Source organism: Plecotus auritus (genome assembly GCF_963455305.1).
Source record: "Plecotus auritus genome assembly, chromosome: 11".
Lineage (NCBI taxonomy): Eukaryota > Metazoa > Chordata > Mammalia > Chiroptera > Vespertilionidae > Plecotus > Plecotus auritus.
In genome coordinates this window covers 1,077,235-1,094,412 of record NC_137777.1, presented here as the reverse complement: position 1 = coordinate 1,094,412, position 17,178 = coordinate 1,077,235, and the positions used below count along the sequence as shown (strand labels likewise).

Below are 17,178 nucleotides of genomic sequence, written 5' to 3'. Positions count from 1 at the left end.
CCAGCAGGTCAGCTGGTCCGATGGGGGAGGCAGGGCCCTGCCCTTAGAACCTGGTCTGAGGGACCCAGAGCCCCGCTCAAAGTCCCCTGAGCCCAGCCCAGGAGGGGCTCCCGCTCTCACCCAGGCCCCCTGCCCTTCTGGTCCTGGAGGTGCCGCTGCCCCAGCTCCTTCTCTCACCCTGGACCCAGAGAGGGAGGAGCAGGTGTCACTGACCCAGATCCCCGGGCCTGAGCCGGGGAGAGGGGGCTGGCTCCAGGACCCAGACAGTCCAAGTTTGTGAAGCTCAGACAAGAGTGGCGAACAGTCTCCCACGTGGGGAGTGGCCGCTGTGGCAGGAGGAGGGGCTCTGCCTGTGCTCAGAGTGGGAGCAGGTGTCCCTGCAGCAGGAAGGAGTGTGGTCAGATGTGGGGAAGGACTTCCCGATGCTGTGGGAGGAGACGCTCCATCTGCAGGTCTTGTTGGAGGGCTGGGAGTTCCCTGGTCAGGGTGTGCAAGCGAGGGTCCTCAGGCCAGTGACCCCCCAGGAAACCTCCGCTGACTGAGCGCTTGTCCCGGCTTGGGAGGGGCCTCAGGTACCACCCCTCGGTCTGGTCTGGCATCAGCTTACCCGGGGAGTCCCCCTCACACCTGTTCCTCGGCCCAGTGGTTCAGACGCCGTGGGCCGGGGGTGGGCGGTCAGAGGAAGGCTGGGAGCTGGCCCCCCTGCGGTCCTGCTGTGTGACCTGGGGCAGGAGCGCCACCTCGCTGGGCCTCGGCGTCTTTATCCAGAGACTAATGATGTGACGCACAGGAAGCGTGACGGTCGAGGTGGGAGGGGCGCGGAGAGGGTCCCGTGCCTGTGCTGCCTGTTGGGACCGAGCAAGCAGCCCTGCAGGCCCCGCGTCCCCTCCCGGCCAGGGCGGGCGCGTCCTCATGGGCTCCGTGGCCGGGGCTGCAGGACAGGCCCTGGCCGGACCCTCCGCAGAGTGGGCGCCGCCCCTCACCCCCCTGCCCCGGAGCTGAGAAGCTCATCGGTGCCCGGGGCAGAGCTGCAGGGTCAGCCTCCGCCTGGACTGGCGTTGCCCCAGGAGGTGGCGGGCAGCTGTCTGCCTGGCGCCCTGCAGACCCGCCAACACCGGCTGGGAACCTGCCAGGCTGCTGGTCCCCGCCAGCCTGCTCCCCTCACCCCAGGCCTCGGGGTGCCGTCCCCTCCTGCCCTCCCTGCGGCCCTCGGGCAGCGGAGGCCTGGGTGAGCTTCCTCCCCCACCCAGAGGAGGAGGGCGGAGGCCGGGTCAGGGGCTGGACGGCGCTGGGAGCAGAGCGGGATTTGAACCCCGACTGGCTGGCCACAGAGGACCGCTCGCAAGAGCAGTCACACGGCCAGCGCCGCCGTAGGCTGGGCGGCTGGGGAGGGCGGGCGGTCTGCAGACGGGAGCCAGCGGCCGGAGGACTCTCTGGAACGCTGTGCTCTGCTGTCTCCTGCCGTCCCGGCTTCTGCTCAGCGGCTCGCACCTGCCGGGCCCCAGGTGACACCCACCCAGGCGTCGGACAGGGAGAGGCAGGGAGAGGGCGGCGTGGGGTCAGGGGTCAGCCAGGGCTCAGTGCTCCTGCCCTTCGTGGGCCTGGGGGTGGAGAGGCAGCCGCCGGTGAGGCTCTGACCAACCTCGGCCAAGGGTGCGGGGACCAGCTGGGCCTGGGGTGTCCCTCCAGGACCCCGCACGCCTTTTCTTTCCTTCCGTTGCCCAGGTCTCGTTTCTGGCTCTATGGTCAGTGGGGTTTCCCTTTTCCTGAAGGAGGGGAGGGAGGAAAGGAAGGAAGGGGGGAGGGATGGGGGGATGGAGGGATGGAGGGAGGGGAAAGGGATCTGCTGGGGCCTTCATAGGCTCTGCCGTGGCTCCCTCTGTGCTGGGTCCGCAGGTGGCCAACCAGCAGCTGGCCACACAGGCAGCTGAGTGCCCGGCCTCCATCATCGGCTCTGCCGGGCTGTGGCCGCACACTGGGCTCCTCAGGAGCCAGCAGGGGTGCAGGTGGCCCGGCGCTGGGAGGCCCGCACAGAGCGTCGGGGGGCCAGAGGAGGAAGCTCCGGGCTCCATAGCAGGGCCAGCTTCTGCCTTCTGTGATAGAGAGGCCCGGAGAACGGAGAGCTTCCGGCACCCGAACCCGGGCCCCTAGGGACCCAAAGAGCAGTGCCCACGAGAGGGACGCCCCTCCTCCCGCTGCACCTCAGAGATGAGCGACGGGGCAGGGGGCGGGGGGGGTGCTGCCGGGTCACAGAGCCAGCAGCTCTGCTTTGCTGTCACCTTGGGCAGGTCTGGCCGGCTCAGGCCTCAGTTTTCTTTCTCTGTGAAATGGGGCAGGGCCTTCCCCTGGGGGAAAATGTAGAGAGAGCAGAGGGGAGGGTGTCTGGCCTGACCCTGCGTGTCCCTCCCCGTGTCCCTCCGCCCCTGGCCCTCACACCCCAGCATCTGTGCAGACGCACCCCACACAGAAGCCCTGCTGGTGCCAAGAGCTTCAGGGTCTGTCTGCTCCCCGCTTTAGAGATGAGGGGACTGAAGCTGGCAGGGTGAGGTAGGCAAGTTCCTGAGGTGACAGCCAGAGGCTGGAGGCTTGCCAGCCAGGTGAGAGCAGGTGTCACTGTGGGCAGGCCAGGACAGGGCCGAGGGCGGGCCAGGGCTCCTGCGGGGGGGGGGGGGGGGGGGGGGAGGTGGCGGCACCGAGCAGACAGCGGCTGAGTGTCTCTCTGGGCAGCCTGGAGCCCCCCACATCCCGCAGGGCACCTTCTGCAGGCCAGGCCCAGCCTAGGCCTGGACACTCCCAAGCTCCTGCATGTGGCGACGGCCTGGAATTTGGGGGCCTTGGATCTATAAGGAGGGGTTTGCCCCGCAGCTCAGGGCGCGCACTGAGGTCTTAAGAGCCTGAGTGTGTCGGTGGAGACAGCAATTCGGGCCTCCTACCCTCCTACAGCGGGGGGCCTGGCCAGACCCGGGGCGCTTGCTGTGGCTTCCCCTCTGGGAGGGAAGCCTGCGCCCTGGGCCCCGCCTAGAAGAGGCACCAGGGGCGCCCAGGCCTGGGGGAGGGGAGCGGGGGATGGGGCGGTCCCAAGGTCACGAGAGCGAGCGCCCCGGGCAGGCGGAGGGGCAGGGGTGGCCCCTCCCCACTCCAGGGCCCGGCGCCCACCCCGCCCACGCCCACAGGGTGCCCCGCACCGCCCCCGCCTAGCCGGCCGCCCCCTTGGCTCCGGCTCTGGCGGCGCTGGGAAGGCGCGGCGGGCGGGGCGCTCTCGGCTCGGCCCGCGCTCCCGAGAGTCGCTCTCCCGTGGCTCCGCAGCAGCGGCCATGGGGCGCCGGGCTCCGGGGGCCTGCGGGGCGGGCGCATGGCCGGGGGCGCAGGGGCAGGTGCGCGCGGCGGGGCTGGCCGGGCGGGGGGAGGGGGGACCCGCGGGCGCGGCCGCCGCTCACGCTGCCCTGTCTCCCCCAGATCCTCCTCCCCCGCCCCCCCGCAGCTCGGGCCCTGGTCGTGGCGCGGCTGCCGCACGGTGCCCCTCGACGCCCTCCGGACGCGCTGCCTCTGTGACCGGCTCTCCACCTTCGCCATCTTAGCGCAGCTGAGCGCCGACGCGGTGAGACCCCGGGCGGGGCGCGCGGGCGGCGGGCGGGGCGCGGGGGCCTCGGGCTGGACAGGCGCCTCCGGCTGGGCAGCGCGCGGAGGGCGGGGCTGGCGACTGGCGGGGAGGGGTCGGCCCCCGCAGCACCCCCCCCCCGCCCCCGGGCCTGGCTGCGGGGGCCAGGCCGCGCCCCTGGGGAGGGTGCGTGGGAGCAGAGTAGGTTCAGTGTGGAGTGGGCACGGCCGGGCGGGCGCAGCAGGGCTGGGGTCCCAGGAGTGACTGATGGGTGAGTCCCCCCACACTCCGTGGGGGCCTGACACCTCGGAGGATCAGTCCCCCAAGGAGCCAGGCTGGGCCCCACGCTGTCCGGCCTGCGGGGGGGCGGGGGGGGGGGACCTGCAGCGGGCGGGGTTGTGCAGACCCCTTCCCTTGGGGTCCCACCAGTAGGTGGCGGGTTCCCACCTTGCCTGGGAGCTGGGGGGAACTGCACCTTTCCTGAGCCCTTCCCCACGCACCCCAGCTGGACCCCGGTCTGTGGAGCAGGCCGGTGGGTGGGGGTCCTGGTGGCTGGGGTGCTGAGCCCGGCCCGGCCCACAGCCTCCCCAGGAAGGCCCCATCATCCCAGGGGCCTCTTTTTTGTTCTGAGATTCTTGTGGGGGCTGCCAGTTTCTATGGTAACGGCAACTGGGGCCAGCTGGCTGGCTGGAGCCCTGGGTGCGGAGTCCAGCCCACTGGGGCTGCTGGGCTCATGGTCCCCGGGGCCCAGCCCTGCTCGGGGGCATTGCTCACTGAGCCCCCAGCCCAGGCCCGGTGCGGGAAGCAGATACAGAGAACAGACTTGTGGTGGGGGTGGGGGGGGCGGTAAGGCTTTCCTGGGTACTGGGCCCTCATCCGCGGGGTGAACAGCTCTCCCCGCGGACCCAGGTTCCGTGTGAAAGGTGGCTCTGGACCTCTGAGAACGTCCCCCCCCCCCCCCCCGTCTGAGACACAGTGGGGAAGGCGAAGGGTCCCCCACAGGGTCAGAGCTGGATGGACGGGACCTTAGCGGTCACTGCCACTAACCCCTGTGGGTAGGCCGGGACCCCGAGGTTTGGGAAAGGGCCTCTTCGCCCAGGGTCTCGGCGAGTCTGATGGACGGAGGCTGTGGTCTTGGCCCTGATCCAGGGGCGCCCGCCAGTCAGGCCGCTCCTGAGAGGCTGTCCCCGCTGGTCCTGCTGGTTCTGGGGGCGGGGACCTGGAGGCAGCAGCCAGAGCCATCCCGGGGAGCTTCCTGGAAGAGGTGGCTTTCTGGATACATGGTCATCCACGCCAGCAGCAGGCTGGGCTGCACGGGGAGCAGCCAATGGGGCCGGGGCTTCCTGAGTCCCCTGAGGGGCCGGAGCGAGCAGGGCAGGGCCCAGCCCAGTCCCAGGTGTGGGGAAGGCCCAGGGCAGGGGGGCCCGCCCAGAGGTCACCGTTGGTCGAATCGTTGCACACAGGGGCCCTGGCCGGGCCTCAGTCCCTCTCAGCCTCAGTTTCCCCCTGTAGAGGGAGGTGGCCCCGGCCACGCAGAGTGGCAGCTGGCAGGGGCCCCTGGAGCGGGGCCCTTCCCACGCGGGCACTGAGCTCGGCGGGCCTGGCATGGCGCACGGGCTCCGGGAGGGTGGCGCACGGGTGTGTGGGTGGTTGTGCTGGTGACACTGCGGCGGTGAGGGGGCTGGATGCCAAGGGGGCCTTTCTAGGAAAAGCCAACCTGTGACAGGTGCCTGCCAGGTTCCCAAAGGCCCACGGTGCACGAGAGGGCCAGCGGGAGCAGGGCCTGCTGGGGGAGTCCCCTCGGGGGTTGTGGTGTCAGCCTCACCCCCCATGTTGGCCTACCTTGGGGGGGAGCATAGCCGATGGGTCAGGAACCCCGACCCCAAATTCCAGAAGAGCCAGCTGAGGCCGAGGGTGCAGGAGGTCCCGGCAGCCACAGAGCCACCCACTGGCCGTGGAGCTGAGAGCGAGCTGCCTGGTCTGAGCCTCAGTGTTCTCATCTGTGAGATGGGATCGCAGTCAGCCCTGCCTGCGTCTGTGACCCCCTCGAGGGCACGGGGTGAGCTGGGGGCCAGAGTGCCGGGAGGAGCCAGGGTGGGGCCTGTCTGGCCCGCTTCCCTCTGGTGCTCCAGCTCCAGCTCAGTGAGAGGTGACCCCAGAGATGCCGGCGGGGAGGGGCCAGGAGCCAGGGGGAGACCCCTCTGAGTGCCCGCGGCTGGGCCAGACCCCAGTCCTGCCATCGGGGGTGCGAGCTCTGATGAGGAGATTGATCGGCTCACACTGGCCTGGGGCAGCCCTGCAGGGTGGGGGGCGGTCTGTGCTCCCAGATCAGCCGTCCCTCTTGGGGGCAGTGTGAGAGAGGGGTGAGGAGGAGGTTGGAAGTGGGGCCCTGAGGGGTGAGCAGGAGGTCACCAGCCGGGCTGAGTTGGGAGGAGGGGTGGTCCAGGAGGGTGAGAAAGGTGAGAAGTAGGTGGGAGACGGGGTGGGGTCGGAGGGCAGAGGTGCAGGTGGCTGGCTGGGGTCCAGAGGCGCTGGCCCTGCACCCCGGGCAGGGGAAGCTGGGTGGCTGGGAGATGAGAGAGGATGGGGTGGGGTGAGGGCAGAGTAGCCCAGCAGCAGGGGGTTGGTGGCAGAGGGGAGCTGGGCCGGTGCGGGCGGGGGGGGCCGGGGGGGTGCTGCGTGCTCCGCCGGGGGTTGGGCGTGGGACTCAGGTCTGAGCGGCAGAGGCTGCAGGCACCCCGGACGGGAAGTGGTCTGGGGACTGCAGTCCCAGGCCGGGCGGAGCGGACGGGGAGCCGGCGCCGTGTGCGTGCCCACCGGGAGCCAGCGAGGGCTGAGATCTCTGGCGGCGCCTGGAGGGAAGGAGCCAGGACGGAGGAGCCGGGGCGTCAGGTCCCGGCTGGGTCGCTGCCAGCTGCGCTGAGTCACAGCCGTGAGGGGGCCGGTGCTCCTCCTCCAGCCGCGGTGCGGGCTGAACGGGGACAGGCGGCCTGGAGCACAGCAGGTGCCGGTGAGCTTCGTGGTGCCTGACACTGTGTTACCGTCCCCTCGGGCTCGAGCGCAGCGTGGCCAGGGTCAGGGGTCAGCGTGTGACCGGGGTCAGGGCGCAGCGTGGCCAGGGTCAGGGGTCAGCGTGTGACCGGGGTCAGGGTCAGCGTGTGACCGGGGTCAGGGTTCAGTGTGACTGGGCTCAGGGTGTGACCGGGGTCAGGGTTCAGTGTGACTGGGCTCAGGGTGTGACCGGGGTCAGGGCCCAGCGTGGGACCGGGGTCAGGGTCAGTGTGACCGGGGTCAGGGCCCAGCGTGGGACCGGGGTCAGGGCCCAGCGTGTGACCGGGGTCAGGGTCAGTGTGACCGGGGTCAGGGCCCAGCGTGTGCCCGCGGTCAGGGTCAGTGTGCCCGGGGTCAGGGCCCAGCGTGTGCCCGGGGTCAGGGCCCAGCGTGTGCCCGGGGTCAGGGTCAGCGTGACCGGGGTCAGGGTCAGCGTGACCGGGGTCAGGGCTCAGCGTGGGACCGGGGTCAGGGTCAGTGTGACTGGGGTCGGGGCCCAGCGTGAGACCGGGATCAGGGCCCAGCGTGGGACCGGGGTCAGGGCCCAGCGTGGGACCGGGGTCAGGGCCCAGCGTGTGCCCGGGGTCAGGGCCCAGCGTGGGACCGGGGTCAGCAGGCTCAGGGCTCAGCCTGCGTGGTGGCCGGGGCTTAGCTGAGTGGGCAGCTGGGAGCAGGGGGTGGTGTGGGAGCAGCGACGGGCGGGGCGGTCACACCTGCTGTCGGAAGGAAGTCAGAGCAGGAGGTGCAAGCGTTGGGAGAACAGAGTGGAGTGCGTGGGACAGACTGACACCCGAACAACCAAGGGGGTCCTGGGTGGTGGGGACCCTGGAGGCTCAGTGCGAGGTGCTCACAGCGTCACCTATGAGGTGGTGGCAACTCAGCTGCGAGAAGCCGGCGTGTGGGTCAGGGAGGAGTGCTGGGCAGAGGGCCCGCACGCGCAGAGGGTGTGGTGGCACCCAGCGTGCCCTGCTTGCTCCATCTCCAGCCCAGCACGCCCGCAAGGCCGGAGTCTCCTGACGCCCCGCCCACCCACTGCCACCGGTGCCCTCTGCGTGGCCCGCGGGGCAGGGCGTCAGGAGAGACGAGGGAGCCAGGCAGAGAGGGGGAGCGGCAGCAGGTGGGCGGGCTGCTGGGGTATGGCCGCCAGGCCTGGCGAGGACAGGTGGACGCAGATGGCCGCGAGGGTTGGAGCGGGAGCCGGCCACGAGCAGGCGCACGCCACTTGCTGGGCCACCCGTGACCTGGGTGCTGGCTGAGGGCCCGCTCGGTGTCCTAGACACGCTGGCTGGGTCGCCTTGCCCCCTACAATCCCCATCCCGCTGGCCTCCCAGACGTGGGCCTCAGGGTGTCCGACGGTCAATCATGGGGTCATGGGGCCCCACTGTGGGGTCTGCGCTCTGTCGGGGACGGTGGCACAGAGGGCGTGCAGTTGGGGATGGCGAGGTGGCGAGACGCTGCCTCCCCTGGGGTACTCGGGGCCTCCTTGGAGGAGGCCACCTGGTGGGCCTGGTGGGCGGGCAGCACTGCCCACAGGAGCTCCCCAGAGGGCAGCGGGAGCAGAGGGGCCGGGCGCGCACGAGGCCCGGGCCGGTTGGCATGTCATGGTGTGTGTGTCTGCAGCCCCCGCTGGGGATCTCCCACCTCACCTTGACCTGGGGAAGGAGAGGGAGAAGGGGAGCTCCCAGCAGGGGCTCCAGGTCCCCCTCCACACTGGCGGGAGCTTGGTCGTCACAGCTACGCCCCATTGGGGTGGCCAGGCCTGAGGTCCCGAGGGCTGGGAGCAGGCTAGAAGCCGGCAGGCAGCCAGGCCCCGGGGAGAGTCAGAGGCCAGGGGTGTCATGGGCCAGGGGGGCAGGTGTGCTGGGAGGGGACAGCTGACCTGAGCCCTGCCCACCCTGCGCATCCTCTCCCTGCCTACGGAGGTGGCAGCTCGGACAGGCCAGGGGGCCTCCGAGGGGGTGGGCTCAGAGAAAGGTCAGGGCCTGAGCAGCCTAGCCAGGGTGCTGGCCGTGGTCCTGAGCCCCTTCCCTGGGCCGCCGGCAGCCAGCGTGCAGATGTATGTGCTGGAGCTGCACCCTGGGCCACGTCTCCAGGGGCAGAAAGGTGTCGGCTGGGGGGGGGGACCCTTAGAAGCCCCCCACTTCCGGCCCTGCGGTGCCCACCAACGTCCCCAGAGCCAGAGGCAGCAGCCGGGAGGGGCCGCAGAGCCAGTCTCAGTGCCAGCTCTGGTTCTGGTCCCCTCAGGCCTCGGTCTCCGGCCATAGCACACGCTGTCCTGCCGGAGCCTGCGGGCCCCGGGCGCTGCGGGACGGCGTGGCCTGCGGGTTGTGCAGCCACTCGGGATGAGCACACGGAGCACATGCGAGGGCCGGGGGGGAAGGAGAAGGCAGGCCAGGCCCGGGACCTAAGCAGAGTCCGGCGGGCAGGTGTTCCGACATGGCCTGGGACCCAGGCGGGCTGGAGGGCGGGCACAGGAGGGGGGGCCTCTGGTGGGCTTCTATAAAGTCCTCTGGCTGCTGCTTGCAGGAGAGCTCGAGGGGGCGGCCGAGGGGGCGGAGGGCAGAGGCCCTGCCGGGCCCACCTGCACGCTGCCCCGCCCCCGCCCTCACTCCCTTCTCTCCCCAAACCCCCAGAACATGGAGAAGGTGGTGGTGCCGTCCGTGACGCTCATCGTGGGCTGTGGCGTGTCCTCCCTGACCCTGCTCATGCTGATCATCATCTACGTCTCCGTGTGGAGGTGGCGTCCCCACCGGGCGGCCGGGGGGGAGGGTGGGTGGGGGGGGGCTGGGGAGGGACAGCTGAGGTCACATCTCATTCCTTCAATCCCAAGTGCCCCGGCTCCTGCCTCACGCTGGCCCCGCGCTTCCTCCTGACCTCGGAATGCTCCCCCTGGCGGGTGCCCTTAACTTCCGGGGACCCTCAGTCCCCTGGCCTCGCTGTCTGTCCTGCCACCTGGCCGTGCATGACCATGGCCTTCCCAGAGCGCGGCGGGTCGCAGGGTGGGGACCTCCCGTCAGTCCTCGCCCCCAAGCCCTGGAGCCATCCGTAGGCTTGGCCCTGGGTGCAGGCGCTGTGGGGCAGGGTTGCCATGGGGGCTGCCATCTGAGCTGGTCACCAGCCTGGGGTGCGGGCCATGTGTGTGCAGGTGCGGGTCTGAGCCAGGCCCAGGCGCCACAGATGTGCATGAGCGTGTGAGTGCCCGCAGGGGCCGGGGGCTGTGAGCCCCATTGAGCAGAGCTTGGGATGGAGCATGAAGTCAAGGTCACCTGCCTGCCCGCAGCCCCCACCGGCCCAGCTCCACGGGCAGCGCAGTGCCAGCCGATGATTGAGCTGACATCGTGCCCGAGGCCAGCAGGGAGCGGTCGATGTGGCCGGTGGGAGGGCAGCCTGAGGCGGAGGCAGCGGGAGGGTCAGCATCCAGGGTCCCTCCCCCGGCCCCGGCCCTGGGTCCCCTGTGGACATGCTGTGCCCTGAGCCCTGTCCTCCCCTGAGGCCTCGGGCTCCCCAGACTCTGGGAGGGTGGGGGCAGCCGGGCTGCGGTTCTCCACGTGCCTCCCCTGAGCTCTGCTGGGCACCACCCTGCTGTCCCTGTCAGAAAACGGCCAAGAGAGGGCCATGACCTCCCGAGGTCACATGTCACAGCAGGTAGGTCATAGCCCCTGAGCTCTGCCCTGTGCCCTCAGCTCGCCACAGGCCGCTGGGGGGCGCCGCACTGGGAAATGGGCCAGGAGTGACGGTGCCTGACTTTGTGTGCTGCTCTTGAGTTTAGGCCACAGTCCCGAGCAGCAGGTGCTGTTACCCCAACCCCCTCACAGAGGAGAGACGGAGGCATAGACTGGCCGGGTCACTTGCCTGGGGTTCCACAGCCACGGTGGGTGTGGGCTCTGCAGTCCCACTCAGAGCCCCCCACCTTCTTACCTCAAAGTCAGGATCAGACGGGGTGGGGCTAGGAAGCATGGGCGCAGGCAGGCAGTGAGACCCCAAGAGTGAGCTGTGTCTGAGGGGAGGAGTGCCAGGAGGGGACCCTGGGTGATAAGGATGAGCCACTCCCAGCCCAAGAGGGCAGCTGTGCTCAGTGGCTCCCCAGGGTTCTCCCCGGCACCTGGCTGTGCTGGAACTTGGTGTGCGGTGAAGTGGATGTGGTGATGGTGATGGTGGTGATGGTGGTGATGATGTTGATGGTGGTGATATTGATGGTGGTGATGATGTTGATGGTGGTGATATTGATGGGATGGTGGTGATGGTGGTGGTGATATTGGTGGTGGTGGTGGTGATGATGTTGATGGTGGTGATGGTGGTGGTGATGGTGGTGGTGGTCGTGGTGGTGGTCGTGGTGGTGGTGATGATGTTGGTGGTGGTGATGATGTTGGTGGTGATATTGATGGTGATGGTGGTGGTGATGGTGGTGGTGATAATGATGGTGGTGATGGTGGTGATGTTGATGGTGGTGATGTTGATGGTGGTGGTGGTGGTGATGTTGATGGTGGTGGTGGTGATGATGGTGGTGATGGTGGTGATGTTGATGGTGGTGATATTGGTGGTGATATTGGTGGTGATGGTGGTGATATTGGTGGTGATGGTGGTGGTGATGATGGTGGTGGTGGTGGTGATGGTGATGGTGGTGGTGATGGTGGTGGTAATGGTGGTGGTGGTGGTGGTGGTGGTGGTGGTAGTGGCAGTGTTTGCTGGGAGGAAGTGACACATGTCTTGGTGCAGCCATGGGACCCCAGCTCTTGTGAGGTGAGGCCCTGTGGGGCACTAACCACACCTCCCTCCCTCCTCCAGGTACATCCGCTCAGAACGGTCCGTCATCCTCATCAACTTCTGCCTGTCCATCATCTCTTCCAACGCCCTCATCCTCATCGGGCAGACGCAGACCCGCAGCAGGGTAGGTGTTTGGCGCTGCCACCCCCCTCCTAGGTCCGCAGATGGGGTAGGCAATAGGGTGGCGACGGTGATGGGATAGGCGATGGGGTGGGGTGGGCGGTGGGTGATGGGAGCTTAGGGAGGAGGGGCCCAGAGCCACCGAAGTTGTTCTCACTGCTCCTCTGGCCACGGCCGCTATGTGGCTCCAGCCCGGGCAGGGGCAGGTGTCACCTGGCCAGGCGGGCATGGGGACGGGGTGTCCCGAGTCTCCGGCTGGACGGTGCTTTGTAATGAGCCGGCTCAGCCTGTCACCGCCCTCTGCTGGGCCCAGGCTCCGTCTGAGCTTGTCTGTGCCTCGCCCGGTGGCCCTGGCAGCGACGTGTCCCCTGCGGGCCTCGGGGTCACCACCGACGGAGCGGATGGGCTGGGACCGGGCCCTTGGTGGGCTCCCGGTGGCACTGATGCGTCGGCGCACGGGGTGGGTGAGGAAGGCGGGGTGGCAGGGCTGTCTGTCCCTGGCAGTTCGTGGGCAGGGTCGTGCGGCACCCACAGCCCATCTCGGGGCCGGGGACCGGACAACCCGTCGGTGGCTTCCTGCCTGGGATTTGACCTGGTCACCGAGGCGGCCCTGGGGCGCCAACTAGGCGGGCATGGGGCTCGGGGCGAGCGCCTGCCCAGCCCACCCGCCTGCCCGCCCGCCCGCCAGGTGGTGTGCACGCTGGTGGCCGCCTTCCTGCACTTCTTCTTCCTGTCGTCCTTCTGCTGGGTGCTCACCGAGGCCTGGCAGTCCTACATGGCCGTGACCGGCCGCCTCCGGAACCGCCTCATCCGCAAGCGCTTCCTCTGCCTGGGCTGGGGTGAGTGCCCCGCGCAGCTCCCGGCCCTGCTCCCCGGGGCCCTCCCTCCCGCCCCCCCCAACACCCTCCCACATCAGTTGCCAGGTAGGTTGCTAACACCAAGCTCATCTCGACTCTCAGATAATCAGTACCGTTTAGTGTGAGTACGTCCCGGTCACTGTTGGGGATACACTTACGCCACCACGCTCCTTCTGAATCTGAGAGCCAGAGGGGACGGGGCGTCCTGGGCCTTCCCTGCTCATCGGCAGCCCTGCCCCCCAGTTCTGCGATCCCCTTCCGCGTCCGCCCTGTCCCCTCTCACACGCGGTGTCACCTCTGCTCCCAGACTTCAGAGCCACGTTCCCTGCCCCCCGCCCCGCTCCCCCCACCCCCCGCCATCCACCAGCACAGCCTGGACGGCGGGGGGCGGGGAGGGGACCGACACCCTCTTCCTGGTCCTTCCACAGGACTCCCTGCACTGGTCGTGGCCATTTCTGTGGGATTTACCAAGGCCAAAGGGTACAGCACCATGAACTAGTGAGTCGGGGCGGGGTGGGGATACGGGGGGCCCACGCCACACCCCCAGGCCCTCCCATGGCCCCAGAAGCGCCTCCATCTCACAGAGGGGAAAGCCGAGGCTGGGACAGGGTGGGGGCTCAGGCCCCAGCGGCTGGCTCCTCGGGTGGCCTCCTCCCTCCCATCAGCCAGCTCCTCCTTGGGCCGAGGGCAGGGGCATCGGTAGAAACCGTGCTGGGGTGTCGGGGCCTCCCACCTCTCTGAGTCCCCATCTGTGGGCGCGTCCGCCCTGCACCAGCGGGACTGCAGGGAGGCCCCGGGCAGGGCGGGCAGTGGGGCCTGTTCCACAGAGGAAGTCAGAGAGGCCCTGAAGGGTTAGCGGGGCGAGGGCGGGGGGCCTTCAAAGCCGCACCCTGGAGCTGAGGGGTGGCCCTAGCAGCAGTGTGGCTTCCCAGGTGGGGGGGCGGGCGGAGGGGCGGGGGAGGAAGGGGGTGGCCAGAGCAGGTTGGTTCCCTGTGGAGCCCAGGAGACAGGATGTGGCCGGACCCTGGAGCGGCGCCCCGTCTGGGTAGTGGGGGGCCGAGGACATGAGTGAGCAGCCCGTTACTGGAAGCCCCCGGGGGGTGAGGCTGAGAGGAAGGAACACCCAGCCTGCTGGGGTCAGAGGTGGAGCAGGAGAAGATGGGGCCGGTGGGCGGGGCTCTGAAGGATGAAGAGGAGTTTGTTGGACAGGCAGCCAGGGCGCATGCTGGGCGCCGAGGAGGAAGTCCATGGACACGGCATCCTCACTGGGCCCCCGACCCCTGGGGGCCGCCTCGAGGGGTGTCCAGGAGATTCGGGGAGGTCTGGGGCTCATGTCAGCGTGAGGGGTGAGGAAGGGACCAGATGCATAAGCGAGGGCCAGGCCTGGGGCACAGCCCTGCGTGTGGGCATCGCGTCAGGGAGGAGGGTCTGCGTGTGAGACCGGGGCGGGTCTAGGGGGAGACGGGGAGGGACAGCGGAGGGAAGGGGGTGGTCAGGGCACCTGGCCCCCTGCCGCGCCCCTGCTCTGGGCCTGCTCCGCCATTCGTAAATTGGGGTTCTCCTGGCCCCTCCCCGAGGGCTCTGAAGCTGGAGAATGAGGTGAGGGTCCCGGACTCGGGGCCTTTCGCCTGTGCTGATCCTTCTGCCCCTCACCTGCCCCCGCCCCGGAGAGCTGTGGTTCCCCCCGTAACCAGCGTCTCCCCCGCAGCTGCTGGCTCTCCCTGGAAGGGGGGCTGCTGTACGCCTTCGTGGGACCCGCTGCGGCTGTGGTGCTGGTAAGGACTGCCCCGTGGCCCCAGGCTCTCGGCCCTCGGTCACCGAGGTGGGGGGGGGCAGTGTCCACGTCCCCTGAAACGCCCTGGGGCTGCGGGGAGGGGGGCAGACCCTGGGCTGGGAGAGTGGCCTCTCATTTCTGGGAGCGGTTTGCCTGATCCTTGGGGACCAGCTGCGTACCTGCCACATGGGTGCGTGTTTGAGCGAGGGATGGGGTGGGTGGGGCCGGGTGCACAGATGGAGGAGGGGCAGGGCGTGTGGGCCAGGCCGGGGCGGAGCCGCCTCCCTGGATGGGCTGTGAGGAGGAGCCCTGCTCCCTGGCCCCAGGGGCTCTCTTCCCGCTGTTTCCCACATTCTTAGGGGAGGGCGACTGTCCCCAGGCTACACAGGAGCAGGGCAGCCTGGGAGACAGGGCAGGGAGGGCTGGGGCAGGGAGGGGCTGGGGCAGGGAGGGCTGGGGCAGGGAGGGCTGGGGCAGGGAGGGGCTGGGGCAGGGAGGGGCTGGGGCAGGGAGGGGCTGGGGCAGGGAGGGGCTGGGGCAGGGAGGGCTGGGGCAGGGAGGGCTGGGGCAGGGCAGGCTGGGGCAGGGCGGGCTGTCAGTGCAGCCAGTGAGGGCCACGGAGGGGAGGGGCGGGAGGGGTGGTGGTGGCAGCAGGAGCCCCTTCCCACCCCTGTCCCTTCTCAGGAGGGGTCTGGAGGCGGGGGCTGGCCCTGGCCAGGCTTAGGGACACACAGGTTAAAGGTTGGACAGGGCCAGCTGCCCGCAGGTGGCGCCGGCGTCCTGCCAGGGCAGGGAGGTCCCCAGGAAAGCCACCTCCACCCGGTCAGGCCGCGGAGCGGTGGGTGGCAGGGCCGGACCCGCTGGGTGTGAGGTCAGCCGCCTGGGTCTCAGGTCAGCGATCGCGGAGGCCCAGGGTCCCCCAGCCACAGGACCGGGCAGGTCAAGCAGCCGCTCTGCGGGGGGCACAGGGAGAGGGCACTCAGGGGAGAGGGGGGGTCCCCGGGAGCTCCGGGGCCTGGAAGGGTCCGAGGGGGGCCCCCTGGGGGCGCCGCTCAGTCTCAGTGAGAGCGAAGCATCAGAGACTGCCCTGAGCACCAAGAAGGCTCCGGGCAGGTGCGGCCCGTGAAGAACTCCCGGGTGGGGGTGGGCTCCCCGTCGTGGGCGGGATGCAACAGCAGGGGCGCTGGGGTCCGGGGTGGGGGGGCGGGCGCAGGACGCGTGTGGGCGTGGTGGCAGCTGGACGGGGCCGCTGAGGTCCCCTGTGCCCTGAGCAGGCAGGTGCTTCCCTGTCAGCCCCACGCTGGGGAGGGCCAGGCTCGCCCAGACCTGACCTCTGACCTCTGGACCATGGCTGACCACAGTGCATGGCAGATGGGCCTCTGGGCTGGTCCGTGCAGCCGCCTGAGGACCCAGGCGGGGCCCACCCCGTCCGCCCGTGGGTAGACCCTGTCCCCTCTGAGTCACCTGAGCCCGGGGTCGCCTGCCCTTGTGCCCCCCGCCTGCTGGGCTCCCAGGCCGCGGCCTGTCGGTGGGAGGGCGCCTGGGAGGCTCGAGCTCCGATGCCCAGCCCTGTGGGGGCGGGAGGGTCCGTGTGGCACGGCCAAAGGAGACGGCAGGGTGAGGGGGCCCGAGTGTGGGCCAGGCTTTGCCTCTCCCCGGGAGCCCCATCCCCTGACCGGGAGCGGGGTGGGGGCACAGCGCGGGCAGAGCGTCGGCACCCACCGCCTGTGCCCGCAGGTGAACATGGCCATGGGCATCCTGGTGTTCAACAAGCTCGTGTCCAAGGACGGCATCACCGACAAGAAGCTGAAGGAGCGGGCAGGGTAGGACCGGAGCCCACAGCGGGGAAACGGAGGCACGGGCCCGTGCAGGCGCACAGCGACCGGCCTGCTGGCTGCGGTGTCTCCATCCAGCCCGGCGGGGGGGGGGGGGGGTGGGCGGCCTAAGGGCCTTGGAAGCAGTGAAACTGGTTGCCTTCCCTTCGGGGACCTCACCTCCGCCAGGCCCCTCCCCCTCGGGGTTGGGCGCCCGCCCTGTGAGCCTCAGCGTGGAGGATGGGCCCCGAAGTCCCACCTGGGAAAGGGACCCAGAGAGGGCAGTGCCTGGCCTGAGGGCACACAGCGCTGCCTGCTGTGGGGGGAGGGTGCTGGGAGGGTGCTGTCCCTCCAGCCCACCGGGGACGGGAGCACCTGTCACGGCCAGGCCGCCAGTGGCCCTCTCTGTCCCGCCCCAGCCCCCTGAGCCCCTCACCTTCCCGTCCCTGCTGCCTGTCACTCAGCCTGGCTAGCGTCTGCGCTGGGGCCCCGCCCGCCCTCACCCCTGCGTGCCAGTCTTGCTTGGCCTGTCTGTGTGTCTGTCTCCTCGCTCTCCCTCATCCCGCACCTCCTGCTCTCCCCAGGGAGCAGAAACTTCAGGAAGCCACCCCTGGGGTCCCTGGTGGGTCTGGCCTGGAGGAACCCGCCTGGGGGGGGGCTGGGACCCGGGGCTGGGAGCCAGCCGGCCTCGCGGGGTGTGGGCTGGGAAGTGGGGGCGGGCAGGCTGCTCAGGCCCATGCCCGCGGCCCAGCCACCCACACCGGCCCCGGGACAGCGCCCCACAGCACCCCCTGTGCAGGGCACTGTCTGTCCGTGTCCATGGTCACTCTGGAGGAGGTCCCGCCATGTCCCACCTTACAGCCCAGCAGACAGGCTCAGGCAGGGGGAGGTCAGGAGGCCCCGCCATGTCCCCCCTACAGCCCAGCACACAGGCTCAGCAGACAGGCTCAGGCAGCGGGAGGTCAGGAGGCCCCGCCATGTCCCCACCTTATAGCCCAGCAGACTGAGGCTCAGGCAGCGGGAGGTCAGGAGGCCCCGCCATGTCCCCACCTTACAGCCCAGCAGACAGGCTCAGGCAGGGGGCGGTCAGGAGGCCCCGCCATGTCCCCACCTTACAGCCCAGCAGACAGGCTCAGGCAGGGGGTGGTCAGGAGGCCCCGCCATGTCCCCACCTTACAGCCCAGCAGACAGGCTCAGGCA

General features: G+C 69.8%; 1 protein-coding gene across 3 annotated transcripts in view; it reads left to right on the top strand.

Annotated features, from left to right (window-relative positions):
• Positions 1 to 17,178, top strand: part of ADGRB1 (adhesion G protein-coupled receptor B1) — a 62,258-nt gene that overhangs the window by 36,588 nt on the left and 8,492 nt on the right. For 2 of the 3 annotated variants that reach the window (XM_080646969.1, XM_080646970.1), the window contains exons 18-24: positions 3,457 to 3,598; positions 9,283 to 9,386; positions 11,435 to 11,537; positions 12,222 to 12,372; positions 12,819 to 12,888; positions 14,099 to 14,165; positions 15,902 to 15,987. In XM_080646969.1, the coding sequence (XP_080503095.1) occupies positions 3,457 to 3,598; positions 9,283 to 9,386; positions 11,435 to 11,537; positions 12,222 to 12,372; positions 12,819 to 12,888; positions 14,099 to 14,165; positions 15,902 to 15,987 (723 nt within the window). Of the gene's footprint in view, positions 1 to 3,110; positions 3,375 to 3,456; positions 3,599 to 9,282; positions 9,387 to 11,434; positions 11,538 to 12,221; positions 12,373 to 12,818; positions 12,889 to 14,098; positions 14,166 to 15,901; positions 15,988 to 17,178 lie in introns of those variants that run through there. The other variant, XM_080646971.1, reaches the window with a different exon arrangement.